A 15,421-nucleotide genomic window follows, 5' to 3' on the forward strand; every position below is an offset into this window, starting at 1 on the left:
CCTTACAGCATGTTTATTTATCAATTCATGCTCCTCTTTCAATGGTTTTGCTCGATATAGAACTGGAGCTTACTAGCCTCTGGTCTCTCGAGTGCTCCCTTCCCACTCTCAGACCCATTTTAAGAAATCAGTCACGTTTGTTGCCTTCCACGACTTTTATAAGGGCAATTTAAGCAATAAGCTGCACAGCACAGTTAGTAGTTCAGCAATTCCGTATTTAAGTTGCTTTACAGCTTGTGGATGGATGCCATCTGGTCTTGGTGATTTATTACTATTCATTTTACTGTATTTTTTTTTCTTTGTAAACCCTCTCCTACTCGCACTTGAATCTGAAACTATTTCTCACACTTGCTTACTGAAAAGGGAGAGTGGTGCAGAGCCTTACTGGGCTCCTCTACAAAGAGCACTGATGCAAAGATTTTATTTAACTTTTCTGATCTTTCTCAAACGCTTCATTTTCATCTTGCTCATCAGTTGGCCCAGTGGATGTTCTGGCAGGTTTCCAGCTTGTGATGTGTTCAAAAGGATTTGACTGTTAGTTTTTACGACTTTAATATAAGGACTTGCCCAATGACTTTACATTCAGCATAGACCATAATTATGCTCTCCTGGTATTGTCTCAGCATGACTTTGGGATATCCACAAGCATTTTGGGAGGGTTTCTTCTCACTTCTCTTGAGGTCTTAGAATAGAGGTTTGTTCCTTGCAAGTGCCTGAATGTGGTGCTGCTTTAATCTTCCTGCGCATTGATGAGCCGTTTGCTGGCATCTCCAAATGCCTTTCACATGCACAGTGCTTTCTTCTGCTACTTCCCCTGTAGAGTTAAATATGAACGAAAGAAAAATTAGGAAGTAGTATTTCTAAACTGGCACGAGAGGAAGATGTGCCTCAGTTGACTTCCAGAAAATGCCAGGCTTTGCGTGACAGCACGAGCAAAGTCTTAATTTTTGAGGCATTGTTGGCATAAAAGGAGAATTGCTGCTGCATGTGGAATATAGCAGTAATTTTGTTGATGAACCACTGCAAGTGACAATGAGCCCTGGCAGAATGGATGTATAAAACAATACCTAATGGACACCTTTTCTGGCTCTCAGTACCTTTCTCTGATGAACTTTGAAATGGGGTATTTAGTGTCATGTGTACATTCTTATCACTTATTATTGAATGTGTTATTGCAAAAGCATTTTGGTAAAGGCATAATTATGTATTTTCTCATTTAAACTGTGATTTGTCTCTTTTGAAATGCTAATGCAAACCAAAAGAGTATTTGGTATCAGCATTCTGCTAAGTGCATAATTAACTGTTAATACCAGCATATACTTGGGGTTTTCTGCTATTGATGTGCTTGGGATTTTAGGGTTACATAACTGGGTGATTATTAAGTTGGATTTTATCACAAGTTCTCTGTTAGTGATTGAGAGCTGAAACTCTCCTTTGGCAAACATTATCCATGGGTTGTTGCCAATTCCTTTGTTGATAGGAATATAACAGGAGGACGCTTGGCTGGAACTTTTAAAGCAGCTGTAAATTTCTTCGTATCACTTATCTGGGATGGTATTCTCTAGGGTCACCATGAAGATTTTCTTGTGAGAAAACTAATTTTGAGATTTGACTTCTGTAAGTTCAGTTTAAAATTGCCAAGTTGAATTTAAAAATTGCTAATTGCCTGGGTGGCTAGAGGCCACAAAATACCAGCTTAATGTCTGTAGATCTGTTTAATGTGTAATCATCTTCCTTGTCTGATTATCAGTGTTCACCACTGGTGGTCCTGAGTCCAGTCACTGTTTTGTCCTGGGTTTGGCAGTGCCCAAATTTGCCATTGGTGCAAGGTAACAGGTATTTTTGGCCTTCTGGAAGGAGATGACTCTAAAGCTTTGCTTTAGGAGTTGAAGGCAAAGTGTTGAAGGGACTAGGTTTTGTCTCTTTCTGCTGTGGCTTGCAGAGTAAGCAGAGATCAGAAAGTGCTGAATAAAAAGTAAGTACTGAATGAAACATCACAACTGAATTATGCCTGAATCCTGTGTGTATTTTTGCTTGGATTTTGATCAGTGTGTTAACTTAATGAGGCTGCTTCAGCACGGGTGACTTCAATGGCATTTTTAATGGCTTCAGTGACACACAGGTGTCTGGGTACAGTCCATTGAGCAGAGGGATGCACAGTGTTTCCTGCCCCTGTGCACAGAAGAATTGGTTCAGGTAGTGGCATTCTGTTACCACTGTTGGAGTAGAATATTCCCTCAGGGACAGTTAGTTGTTCTGACAATAATATGTTTCTTTTTTTCTTTCCCCAAGAACCTCAAAACTTTTTTCCAGTCAAGAAAGCCCTCCTAAGGCAGGTAAGATAATTCAGGCCAAAGGCTTTTCTGATTAGATGGTTTGAGCCACTGAGCAAGGGCTTCTGTAATCCCATGTCCTGGTCTTTTTCCCTCTTTATCCATAGCATCTCTGCCTTGCCCTCAAGGTTTCTGGTGATGTTTTTACTCCTCTCTCTGTCAAGTCAAAGTGACTTCTTTTGGTATGAGGGGAAAGCATGCTGTGTTTTCGGAGGCTTCCAAACAGGTTTTGACTTTCAGGACTTTGGCAGGTTTTTTTTTGTTGGGCTGCATTTGTTTGATTAGTTGTTGGGTTTGGTTTTGTAGTGTAAAGTGCTTTCTGCAGGTCCCTGAAATCAATTTAATTGGTGGGCAGCCTTCATATGGATATAGGTTTTAGTCTAGCAAGGGAAAGGCTCTTGGTTATAAAACTGGAAATGGTTCTTAGAGTGGGAAAAAGTGTGAAATCAGAAGACACAAAAACTATCTTTAACATCAGAGTTTTGCTAAAATTCTTTCTTGGTCTTTTCCTATGTCTTTTCTGGACTGAAGGGGCCTAGGGACTAAGTCAGGTGTATTTTTGTTCCTCTGAGGTGCTGTGAAATGGGATGCCTTGGCCAGTTTTTCCTCAGGATTATCAGCAAGTCACTTAAGTCCTGATGAAACCTCAACACACCCACCACAGCTTTCCCTTTCTTCGCTTCTCTGTCTAATTTAGGAAGATGCCTTGTGCTGCAGCTTTGAATAGTACCCATGAAAAAGTAAATAAAACATGGTATCAGGTTTGGTTTGGGGCTGAGTTTTGCCTGTCAGTGAATATTTCTTGCTGCGTGTGTTCCTCTTTTTGGTTACGGTCAGTTGAGTTGCAGTTTCCATCCTCAGCGAGGAGATTTACGATACTAGGCTTTGTGATGACTTCATAAAATGATGAGTTACTTATTCATAACGAGCTGTTTCTGTTCTGCATGCCTGTAGTTTCACAGGTTTTGATGTGGCTGCTTGGTTTCTGTGGAGGTTACATAAAGGTATTTATTAAGAGATATATGACTGGTTTGGTATTTAGGATGCTTTGTCTTAAATGGTTTCCTCAAACCATCCCTGCTCTCCTGGGGTGACCGGTCAAATCCTACATATCTGTTCTAGCTGGGTGATGTGGGTCATCATTTCTGTCTGCTGCAGCTCATTTAGAGAAACCCAGCAGCAGGAGCAAAATCTCTCTTCCCACCAAGACAGTGGAGGTGCCAGGCTTTCCCAGCAGAAGTGGGAAAAGGAGGTGTCTCCTCCCAAATCAAAGGAGGAAAATACAGTGGCAATTCATTTCCAATGAGGAAATGATGGGCAAATCAGTGACCAGTGGCCAAAGAGGCCATGCAGGAGCAGATGGAAATTGGGCAGAGCAGTGGGAATGAGCTGGTGGCAGCAGTGGGAATGGCTGGATGCCCTGCCCATCCACAGGGCTGCAGGAAAGGTCAGACAGAATGTGAGCTGGGCATTACATTAAGCCTGTAAGGAGGCACTCGGGGAACTTAAGATGGATTAACTTAAGGTGTAAAGTTTAGAGGGTATTATTATGAAGGAGGATTAAGCTAAACGGAGCTAACGACACCACTTCTGAATGCGTATCCAAACAGCGGATTCAGGGCTCTGGCTCCACGCCTTTTATTCCTGACATGTACTTACCTTCTTGAATGTCCCCATAAAGATGCTTGCCCTTATATTCCAGATCTTCATATCCTCTGCCATGTTGAGAGGTTCAGATGCTGTGTCAGAGGAGGGGCTGGGTTTGGTTGGTTGGGATTTGCCTTTTTTTGAATCCCTCCTTTTTTTTTTTTAACATAAAAGTTTGTTTTAATTTTTCCTTGTGATGGTAAAGGCATTTGTGATGACTTGCTGGCATTTTTTCTAAGCTGATGTATTTGGTAAGGAAAAAAATAACTTTGTTCATGTTATGCTGACATGCCTTAATTTCTCTGTGCCTCTTCACTTTTATCATATTTCTATTGCTTTGTTTTGTTGTTGCTATCAAGGTATTGGATATCTGTGATGTCAGCATCTGATTTTTCAAAAGCTCTGTATCATCTTATTCTACACAACATGGGCTGAAAACCAAATATAAAGTTGAATACTGTCAACTCCCATAAAATGCTTATCTTTCATTAAACAGAATCACAAATTAGCTAACATAATTTTTAGTTAGTAATATTTTGTAAATAAGTAATAAATCAACTTAATTGATTTTTCAGGTGGGAAACTGATTTGAAACGAGTTTGTTGTACATTAAACAAACCACCTAGTAACTTGTTCTGTGTATAATTTTATCTCACTACAAACAATGCCATGGGGTTTTCCTTAAGGGTAAGCTAGAGATCAATATTTGTAAGTAGATAAAAGAATGAATATTTAAAAGCCAGAAAGAAATAACTAACCAAAAAAACCCTGACTATAACTGAAATTCTTCCATTTAGGCAATCATATATAAGCAAAACAAGTACAAAGAAAAACAAAAGGCAGAAAACTTTGAACATAACAAAAAGTGGAAAGCAACACAAAAAATCGAGTTTTTGAGTCAGTATACTTTTATGTTAACTCGCACAGAGGGTGTTTTGCCACCAAAAAAAAATAAAAAATGCCTAAGAAACCTGAGACAAAGCATCATAATGGTTTATTTTATTTGCTGTGTGGCTTGTGGTATCTGATGAAAAATCTGTCACTTCTCTCTGTAGAGGTGAAACACAGGCAGGGATGGTGGCAGTGCCTTTATGTTCTGAGGCTGGAGAAACAAACCTTGGTGTCCTGCAAAAGTAATGATGGATGTCATAGACTGTTCTTACTCCTAGTGCTGCTGTCTCTGGCCTTCTGAGATATACTTTAACGTGTAGTTTTCTAAAATGCAAATGTCCTTTATTAATCATTTGCCTTTTCACTTCAGTGTGTATCCCTCAGAGCCTCCTGGGAGTGGTCCATGATGCATAATAAAAACAAATACATCTGGCATTACTCCTACTATTAAATTTAATTAAAAAAAAAAAGCTGGAAGTTCTTAGTCTCAAGAAAAGAGGGTGGAGCAGGGGAAAAGTGCAGAGCCCATCTAACAATGGGGAGCCTGCTTTATTAGTATTAAGGAGGACAATAAAATTGCTTTGGCAGTAGTGAAATAAAACACCAGGAAGATTATGTCAGTCTTTGTTTGCACACAGTATGATTCTTCTCTTTCACCAGCCAATTTGTATATTTGAAAAAGCAGTTGCTTGGTTAAAATAATGAGCTGAACTTCATCCAATTCCCCCCAATTCCCCAATTATGCGAACAAATTTTAGAAGAAATATAGACAATTGGTTTTAAAAAACTAAAAAAAAAGAGTAGTAGTGGTCACTGAACAATTATAGGACCTTGTCTACATACCTGCAAATACACACACACATTTATATCACAGCTTCTGCTGAGACAGGCAGTTCTTGGTGACTGTTTGCTGTAGCAGTTGTGGTTTGAGATGGAAACTTCAGAAGCTTAGCAAAATTCTAACTAATTCTGCCTGAAACTTGAGTAGGACAGGTTAGCCTAGGATTGCCTCAGAGAAGAGAGAGAAGGTCTGAAGTTAAAATTATGAAAGGATATTTAAAGAAAAAAAAGATATCTGGATACAAGTCATGTATCCTAATTATTTTACGATTTAACAGGCAGAAGTCTGAGTTAATTATTGAGTTCCTTGTTTTATATACTCCTTTATTCTAGATTATTTTAGATTACTATTCTGGGAAAAAAACCCCACATGCTTTTTGGATATTTCAGTGTTTGAACTGGAGATGTCCACTGATGGGGGGAATGTATCATCTAGAGCATGCATTCTGTGGGTGTAGGTTCCCCTGTTGCACCAGCTGTGACCCCTCCAGCAGGCACATTTCCATCAGCCAGGGCAGAGCTGAACGAACACTGACAATTCAAATAGGTTTTAAAAAGTTTTTGCCACTTCATTAACACCATCAGTGTATAGAATCAAATTACATCTGTAGCCGTTCCTTTCCGGTGGTGTGCCAGCTAGCGAGGTGAACTCAGCCATCCATTGCAGGTTGTGTAGGAGCAGGGTGATGCCCAGGGCATCCCCCTGCAGGCTGTGCTCTCCCCTATTCACGCCGTGGATGTTGTTCCCCTGTCTCCGCAGGGAGCGGATGCGCCAGTCGGCGATGTTCGAGCTGTGCCAGGGCATGCACCAGATCAGCCTGCAGTTCGTCCGCCTGCAGCTCAGCTTCGAGGAGTACACCATAATGAAAGTGCTGCTGCTCTTAAGCACAGGTAGGTTGGGTCTGTGGTTATGCAGGAATGCTACAATACTCCAGTTCACAAAGAGATGCTGTGATTTTAACCAGCTTGACAGAGGAGCCAAACTGTTTCCAGCTGGGCCGCAGGAATAAGCCTTGGGGTTTATCTGTAGTTAGCATGGGAAGTGTCTTTGCAATTTGAGTGTGGCATGTGCATTGGAGGGACAGGAGTGGCCAGGCACGGGACTTTGGCCCCCCTTCCCATAGGGGAACCACACCAACAGACATGCCAGGAAAGTGCCACAGCTGTGGGGGATTGAGGAAAAATCCCTGCATGACATTCAAAGCCACCAGGGTTTGGCTGACTTAACATGACCTTCATGATCAAAAGATGTGCATTGCCTGTACTGAAGAGCAGGTGACTTTGTAATGCCCAGTGACTTGAGAATGGAAAGTCCTTTTACAGGTTGAAAGTTTAATAGATGACAGGGTGTGCTTCATTTTTCTCTTGAGCATCATGCTCTGAGTTTTAAAAAACAAAATTACATCTTGGTGCTTGTTACAGCACTGTGTAGTAATTAGCAGATCTCTTGATCTTATCTTACTGAGAATATTGAAAACCTCCTGTCCCAGTGCAGTTTTACACAGGCAGTTTGTACATTACTTTTCCATCAGTAACAGCCTGCAAACCTGTAAACAGATGTTATTCTGGGGAATCCTGCTCCTTTTGTGGGGAACAACTTGGTGACATCATGACAAGCCAGCTCGGTGCTTAAAGCACCTGCCTTTGAGGGGGGATGTGAGGCTGCAGTTCCTGTCAGGGCTAGAGAGATTTGGATCCTCTAACAGAAACCTCCTGGGGCTATGTGTTTTTTGGGCTCGACTGTCTCCCTCCCTCCTTCCAACTGAAGCGGTTCCAGCTTGCTGGGATGGGGAGAGACACCACTCTTTGGGGAACCCTTTGTGTCCTGGCCTGCAGAGTCTGACCCCAGGTCCCACTCTACCAAGGGCTGGAGATGGTCAGCCAGTGAACCTGGAACAGTGGGGAGGGGACGTGCTCCAGACTTGCCCTGAGGGGTAAATGGGCTTTTTTTGAAGGTTGTCACTCCCGGTGTTTCCAGGAGCAACTTGACGTGGATGTGCTCAGGGAGGGTTTGGCTCCCAAAATGTTCTTGTGAGAGTGTCTGGGTTGGAGATCTGCCTCTGCAGCAATTTAATCAGCCCTAAAGGGGAAGAATCTTTAGAAAAAGAACCTGAAGGCATTCTAAAACCACAGCAAAATGTCTTTAAGCCAGGTATTTATTATTCTACCCTCTCGAGAGTGTAAACTAATGAGTTATTGCAAGAATCTGTAAGGTGAGATCAGTGTGGCCAATTAACTTCAAAGGGCTGGGTCCCTTTGAAACACACACCACGGTCACTAGAAAACCTGCTAAAAATAGTTTGTTTTGGGAGAATCAGGATATTTACATTAGAGAGAGAAAAAGGAGACCGAAATGCAAATGAAGATGGTGATAAAACCCAGGGAGTGTCAAGTGAAGGGCAGCAAACCTGGTTTTGAGTGATTGTACCTTGGTACAGTCTTATGACAGAAAACACCAGGTTTGTTTTCATTTAAATTCTTTTATTGAATCATGTGACCAGCAGAGTACAAGTTATTCTGAAACTTTCATGGCGACCACATCAAGGAAGTTTCACTCCATTTACATGTGGAAGAAACCACACATTACAACTCAGTTGTTTTCTTGCTTTCCACAAACCATAGATTTTGGGAGCTTGCCAACAGTATTGCTGCATTTAATAAGTAAAATCAGAAACACTGGGCAAACCTCCAGAATTTCATGTTTTGCTTGAGTTGTCTTTGTTTGTGGTCTTTCTTTCTTCCTTAATAATCTGGCTGGGGTGATAGTATAATAATTTTCAGACAGAACAGTAAAATACATACTAGTAGACAAAGAAGGAGTGGCTCTAACAGTCTGTAAGCAGCATGTAGGAATACAGGCCTGTAAATATTAAAGGAACTGTAAAGCCTGTGCATTTTGTGTGAGGGCCACAGCATGCTCTGATGGCTTTACTTACCTTGACTGGTGCCTCTGTGTTCATTCACCTTGAACTGAATTTGTAGATTTGTTCCAGACAGTTTCTTTTATCTGTCAGCTGACTGAGACAGTTTGCATCTAGAATTTTAAAATTAAATGAACATATGATATTTATATTATGATTGTGTAATATGAATATATAATATTTACCAAGCAGCAGGCAGGTTGGTGTGTCCTCTCCTAGGCTTTTTCTAAAGATTCTTCCTTCTGCCCCCTTCCAGCACTTGGTGGCCTCAAGTCCTTGCTGCTCCTGTGGTGGTACAGCTCCTCCTTGTTTCCCATTGCTAAATGGTTCTGGTAGATACTGATGCTTTTCTTAAAGCTTCTACTTTGGAGCCATTTGGGGCAGTTGTTATATGCTTATGATGTGATTTGAATGGGGTAGAGGGCAGTTGAGAGGATTTAGAAGAGAAGGGAATGGATGAGCAAGACAGTTTCTGTCAAGATGTTAAGTCAGGATAGGCTAAATTGGAAGATCACCTTTTTTTTCTTTCTCTTTTTAGTATTCCCATTTAGCTTACTCTGACATAGTTTTCTGGCTTGCTTAGGAAATAAACGCACTCCTGTACAGACCAGTATTTTATTTTCCTTCTGTGGACTATGACTAAGAGATACAGAGGAAAAAAAACATTTGATGGTTAAGCAGTGTTCAACCAATTCAGATATGAAACCTCAGAATATTTTGAGTAATGTTATTAATAACTTCTTTGGAGTTTTCATAGGGATCTGATTCTAATAAGCCATTCCTGTTTGGGGCAGAACCTGCAGGAGTGAAAGGGTATTTGTAGTCTGTAAAGAAACCGGGGTGTTTGCTTTTGTAATCAGCCTTGCTGATATCAGTCACAGTAAAAAGTGTAAGAAAACTCTACTTTTAGCCCATTTATAAAATGATGATCCCATGGTCATGATTCCATCTCCCTCTGGCAGACGGAAACTTCAACAGGACACTGGAAATGCTTGCGACTGTCTGTTGTGGTCAAGCACTGGGTCAGGATGCCTGTTTGGAAAACAGTCTTCTGTTCCATGCAGAATCATGGCTCTGTTTGTTCTGGATGCTATGCAGATGCTTGCTAACATTCAAAGAAATGTTAGATCTTACTTGATGGCATAAAAATGTTTCACTTGGTCTAGCATTTCTGCAGATAACAGCTGTGATTCTGTACCTTCTTCTCCTCTGCCAAGTGTGGGGAGTCATTCAAGAATGATCAATCACGTCTTCAACTTCTAACAAAATACCCTTGATCCATCTGCCTGGTTTTTATGTGGTTGGATTTTATTGAAAGCAGTTTGGACATGAGGTTAGCATGTGTCATATTTCTGAGATGTTATCTTGTCCTCTGCCACAGCTTCTGCAATCACACATCTGGAGAGGATGCCTGAATCGCTTGAGAATCTGTGTGATGTTGTTGATCCCTCACCAATGTCTGTAAAATTATGGACTTTGCTTAAAGGTTTAATTCCTTCATCCATTAACTAGTGTAACTGTTTAAGTGTGCACATCAGAAGAATAAGCAATGCAGTTAATACTAATTTAAGACTGTCTTTTCAATGACAGTTCCCAAGGATGGTCTCAAAAGCCAAGCTGCATTTGAAGAAATGAGGGCAAATTACATTAAAGAACTAAAGAAGATGGTAACTAAATGTCCAAGTAACTCTGGGCAAAGCTGGCAGAGATTCTACCAACTGACTAAACTTCTTGACTCCATGCATGATGTAAGTATAACTCCTCAGGGAGTGCAGAAAAGTTAAGCAAAAAATCTCGCCATTAAGGTAAACAAATAGTCTTTAATTGTGTTAACTGAGAGGGAGACAAAAAATATTCTTTTTAAAGGGACATCTGAGAGAAGTTGTTAGATGAATTTAAGGACAAATAAAATAAGAAAGTAGAAGTCATTAAGGGGAAAGGTGCAGGGTCAGTGTGTTACACATCCAACATGCCCAATATGCTAATAAACATGGAATTAATTAGGTGATCTTTTACAGTTGGGTCTGTAATAATGATGACTTTAAAAGATGTATTGAGACCTTGGAGCCATCCTGGGTGTTTGAAGCTTTATTTGAGCTTTTCAAGTAGAAGATTCCTTGTTGGGTTATTGCTGCCACCCTGCCTTATTCCAGCACGAGGTGTTTTACATGTGTCAGGTGTGAGATGTGATGAATGACACGGGAAACTAAAAGTTTGGTCTCAAAGCACCTGGGCTGTTGATGCCTCTGCCCAGAGTGACAGAGTGGTTGTGGTAGGTGTGGTAGATTCCAGAAGGGGTGTCCATAATGTTGAGCTGTTTAGCTGGGAGTGACCTGGTTCTAGCCAGTGTAATGGTAAGTGCAAAGATTGACCTCTGCAGCAGCGGGGTGTATCTCTGTTAACTTTCTGTGAGGGAGCCTGCAGCCCCCACAGGGGAAGTGAGTGACCCAGCTGTCAAGGTCTCCTTAAGCTGAGGGTTTTCCTAGTGCCCCCTGAGCGTTCCCTAGGGGCCAGCCCATTGCCTGGGCCAGCAAGGCTGGCACCCATCCTCTCTGAAGCTGTGCCACGGTGCAGCAAGTGATGGGAGACTCCTGGGGCCAGCCAGAGTGACCTTTAGTCATGTTTGGGTCCATGAGAGGAGGCTTCCCAGCATGCTCATCACCCTCCCAGTAAAATCTGGCAAACTGCAGCAAAGGAGAAAACTGTCCTACTCCTCCTGGGTGGGCAGGGAAGGATCTTCACTGCATGAAGAAGCTACAGCACTTGCTTTCAGAGCCTGCATATAAATGCACATCTTTGTACTCGACTTAAATTTCATTTTGCAGAGACGGTACAGTACAGTGCACTTCAGGTCAAATTGGTGTAAGAGCCTGAGGTCTGTTTACAGAATGTACATATGGAATTATTTTTCAAATATTGTTCTCTTGTTCATTAAAACATTGCAGATCTTAGTGGGAGGCAGGGAGAGTATTATTAGTACTGCAGTAATAGCTCATTCTTCAGAGATCAGGTTTCACTTGCTCAGTGCCAGCAAAGGAAGTTTTAGTGGAAAGAAAAGGGATGGGTGATAAAATCATTTGCAAGAATTCACATCTGAACCTCGAGGCAGCATAACAAACCCCTGCATTTATGGAGTTTTCTAATCCTCTTCAGGATAGGCAGCGTCTGTGATTTGTTGCTGAAATGGGAGTGTTTGTGTGGTTAAGGTGACTGGATGACAGGCTTAAGCTTACTGAGAGCACTCCCATGTCCTACAGACATTTTCCAAAACACAGCATTAACCATTGGGAGCTGAACTAACCAGAGGAAGCAAGCTGCTCTTGCATTTTATTTAATTTTTAATTAAGCTATTTTTGCATTACTTTTGTTTTAATAGAGCACTTTCTTTCAAAGGACTTTTTAAAGAAAGTCCCATTGTCAGCAATCTCTGTTAGAAAGGCCAGTTGTCTCCACAACAGTGCTTCCTTTCAGAGATGATACTGAAGACTTGTTTAACAAGGGCACTTGTTTATTTTTTCTCTTTAAAACTGTTTCTTTTTTGCATTTTGGTTTTTGAAACCCATCAGGATAAATTTAGTGTGGTGATAATATTAATGAGAAGTGAGAATTAATATTCTCTCCCCACTGCCTGGTAGTGCAGAATTTCTCTATTCAGTTGATGTGAATGCAAATTTTCTGCTCAGTTCCTTAGTCTAGGAAGAACGCTTTTTCAGCTGTCCTATGTATTTTTAACTTACTCCATTAAAACTTTAGAGGATCAGAATATATTTGGTGCTGGGCACTCCAGCTGGAGCTGAGGCCCCATGTTTACATGCTGCTGTAGTCTCGGCATTGGCATTTGCAGTGCAAGCCGAAAGGGGCTGGTGCAGAATTTGTGCTTGTTCAGACCTCCTGCCATATCCAGCTTGTCCATCTGAGCAGAAGCAGCATCTCACTACTCATGGAATTCATTTTACCTGAGTGTAGGGATAAGCAATAAAAAACCCTGCTCCTTTGCACCTCCAGACTTGCTTTCACCAACTTCATTTTTAAGTCATTTGTCTGAGGAATATATGAAATACAGTGCATGGAAATATCAAATTACAGTATGCTTGGCTTATGTGAGGAAGAAAAAAACCCAAACAAGATGGTTTTGCATTGCTTAGTATGCTAAATCATTCATCCACACAGCGAACATATGTGCAGGTAGAGAAGTGCCGAGCTGAGGCAAAAAAGAAATTTTCAAGAAGGACAGACAGGCACTTAAGTATTTGAAAACATCAGCAACTTTATTTAATGATCCATAAAGCCTCAAAGCACCTAAAAAATGAGAGATGGAAACCCATCCCGGGCAGACAAGATGAACTGGGTTTTGTGCATGTGCACACCTGTGCTCGGCCTCAGGAGCCTGCCTGCAGCCAGCCCTGTCGCCTGCATCGCTGTGCTGTGCACTAAACGCTCTGTATCTGCTTGGTGCAGTGTGGAAGCCGTGGGTGCTGAGGCAGCAGGATGTGGGTTGGTGGTGGACATGGCAGTGCTGGGTTAACAGTTGGACTCAATGATCTTAAAAGGTCTTTTCTAATGTTAATGATTCTATGATCCCGTATTTCCTTCTTGTAGGGATTGTGTAGCTCACGTGCATCATTTCCTGAAGAACCGCAGTGTAGCAAGGACAGCCCCTCTCTACCTAGAACCCAAAGGTTTTGGTCTTGTGCCCATGAATGGCCGTGGGCATTTTGGGGAGAGATGCACATGTAGCACTTGGATGGAGGTGAAGTGCCTGAGAAACACCCTGAGGAACATTAGAAACAGATGTCCTGCACATGGTATCAAAAACTTCATTTGGATCCTCCTCAGCATCTCCTGGTAGCTTTGGCAGGAAGGGATGTATCTTGCATGGCAGGCCTCATTTCCTATAGAGACTGTAGTGTATGGTTAGGCAGTTTGCAGAACAAAAGCTGAATTTGGTTTCAATCTGGCTGATACTAAACAGGCTTTGAGTGAAGAAGGCTTTTGTTTCGATGCCATGACATTAAACCCTAATGTGAACCTTCCCCTTGTCTTGGCAAAGCAGTGCCCTGTGCTGTCATTTGCTTGTTGACATATTCTGCCAAACAAAAATAAATTCTTTAAGGCTCATGCTGCTGAATAATTAATTTTTATGGTTCCTGAAGGGAATAATTTATAGCTGAGGTGGATCTTTCCATAGGCTGAGAGCGCCAGGATTTCATTCTCTGAAAAAGCTGACAGTGGGATCCTCCAGGGGCAGGGTTGCAAGGGATGCTGTGCTGGATGCAAATGTGCCTCTGCAGGTTCCTAATCCTGCAGATTCAAAGCTGCAGATGAGCCCCTCAGCTGTCACAAACACCTTTGGGTACACTTACCTGCTACTGATCTGCCCAAGTTGTGTCCCACAAACGATGAGCAGTTTGGAGCCTCATTTCAGTCCCAGTGCCTGAATTCTCAGGGTGAGCATTTTCTCTGTTTATTCAGAGGATAGATCCAGCCTCTACTCCCAGAGCAGCAGCGATGTGGGAGTGTGCTAGGTGTGTGTTGCAGCAGCTAATATGCATCTGTCAAGTGAGAAATTGATTCCCAGCTCCCTAATGTAGACAGAAGCTGCTCTGAGAGTCATCTTGCTCAGTTTGTGATGGTTGGATCTCTTTTCCTTCACATTAATAGGTATTTGTTGGGGAAGGGCAGAACACCACTACTGTTGGAAGAAGAGCAAAGGAGACTTGGCTCACAATTTGTGCTGGCCAAGGGATGAGGATACTTCATTGGTGTGTGATGCTGTGGGTGCATCCTCCAGGCACAGAACATGAGTTCAGCTCAGGCTCTTCCATGGCACGTCCAGGTGTCAGGTGCTGTGGTTTGTGTGTGCACATGGTTATGAAGGAAACGTGAAGCAATGAGTGCAGTTCCTCAGTCAGATAAATGTACATGTCCAGGCAGAACCTGGGTCCATGTTTGTTCTGTCAGGTACTGTTAGTGCCTAATCCATATGGATTTTATCCACCTTTTACTCCTTACTAGCATGAGGCAAATACTCTGTATAGGTATAACCAGAGGCTCCGTCCCTTGGTCTTCCCCCGGGTTCCCTGTGTTTGTGGAAGGTTTTACTCTTGGGTTAGAGTTCAGGATTTCCTAGGCAGCTAGGAATTGGCTACTGTGGGTAACCAAAGGACATATGGACCTCCAAGAATGAGCCTGTGAGCCCATCCCATGGCGAATAACTTTTTTCCTGAGCCCTCAGAGTAATAATCAATTTACGTCATGGAATTTTCATAGGACTGGGAGCAAAAACAAATACAGTGGTAATGGAATAATCAAGACCTGGTTAGCAGTGGTTTTCCTTAGCCTTACTGGTTGTTGGAGCAGGAGTTTTGTATCCACTGTGCAAAGTGGAAAAAGCAGGAAGTGATGGTAGTCCCAAACTCACCGAGGTTTTTTTGCTGGGTGAGGAAAGAGCTGGGTGGGCAGAGACCCATTCCTGAAAGGGACAGAGAGAGGTTTTGGAGTGTCTTTTTTTTTAATGTAGGAGAACACTGAAGCTTCTGACAGTAATAGCTGTTGCTAATAATAGGAGGAAATTACTCAGCATTGTGTTGTTACCTACTGCTGTCTTAATTGCTGTCTCAGTAGGCTTAATCACAGAGATGCTCCTGACAGAGAAGTGACTGTGGGCTTTCATACCACACTCAGAGATTCTGAGAGAATTAGGAGAAAGCGAAGCACAGGAATGTGCACCCTTGCAAATCCAACAGTTCTTACCATTTCTGGAAAATGCAAAGGCATGGTGAGATTTCC

The 15,421-nt window shown here is 42.1% G+C and overlaps 1 protein-coding gene across 5 annotated transcripts in view; it reads left to right on the plus strand.

Moving 5' to 3' along the window:
- The window catches only part of NR3C2 (nuclear receptor subfamily 3 group C member 2), a 191,560-nt gene that overhangs the window by 169,202 nt on the left and 6,937 nt on the right, over positions 1-15,421 (plus strand). For all 5 annotated transcript variants that reach the window (XM_069012828.1, XM_069012827.1, XM_069012826.1 and 2 more), the window contains 2 exons: positions 6,472-6,602; positions 10,223-10,380. In XM_069012828.1, coding sequence (XP_068868929.1) covers positions 6,472-6,602; positions 10,223-10,380 — 289 coding nt within the window. The remainder of the gene's footprint in view (positions 1-6,471; positions 6,603-10,222; positions 10,381-15,421) is intronic.

This window comes from Aphelocoma coerulescens, chromosome 4 (assembly GCF_041296385.1).
Source record: "Aphelocoma coerulescens isolate FSJ_1873_10779 chromosome 4, UR_Acoe_1.0, whole genome shotgun sequence".
In the NCBI taxonomy this organism is placed as follows: Eukaryota; Metazoa; Chordata; class Aves; order Passeriformes; family Corvidae; genus Aphelocoma; species Aphelocoma coerulescens.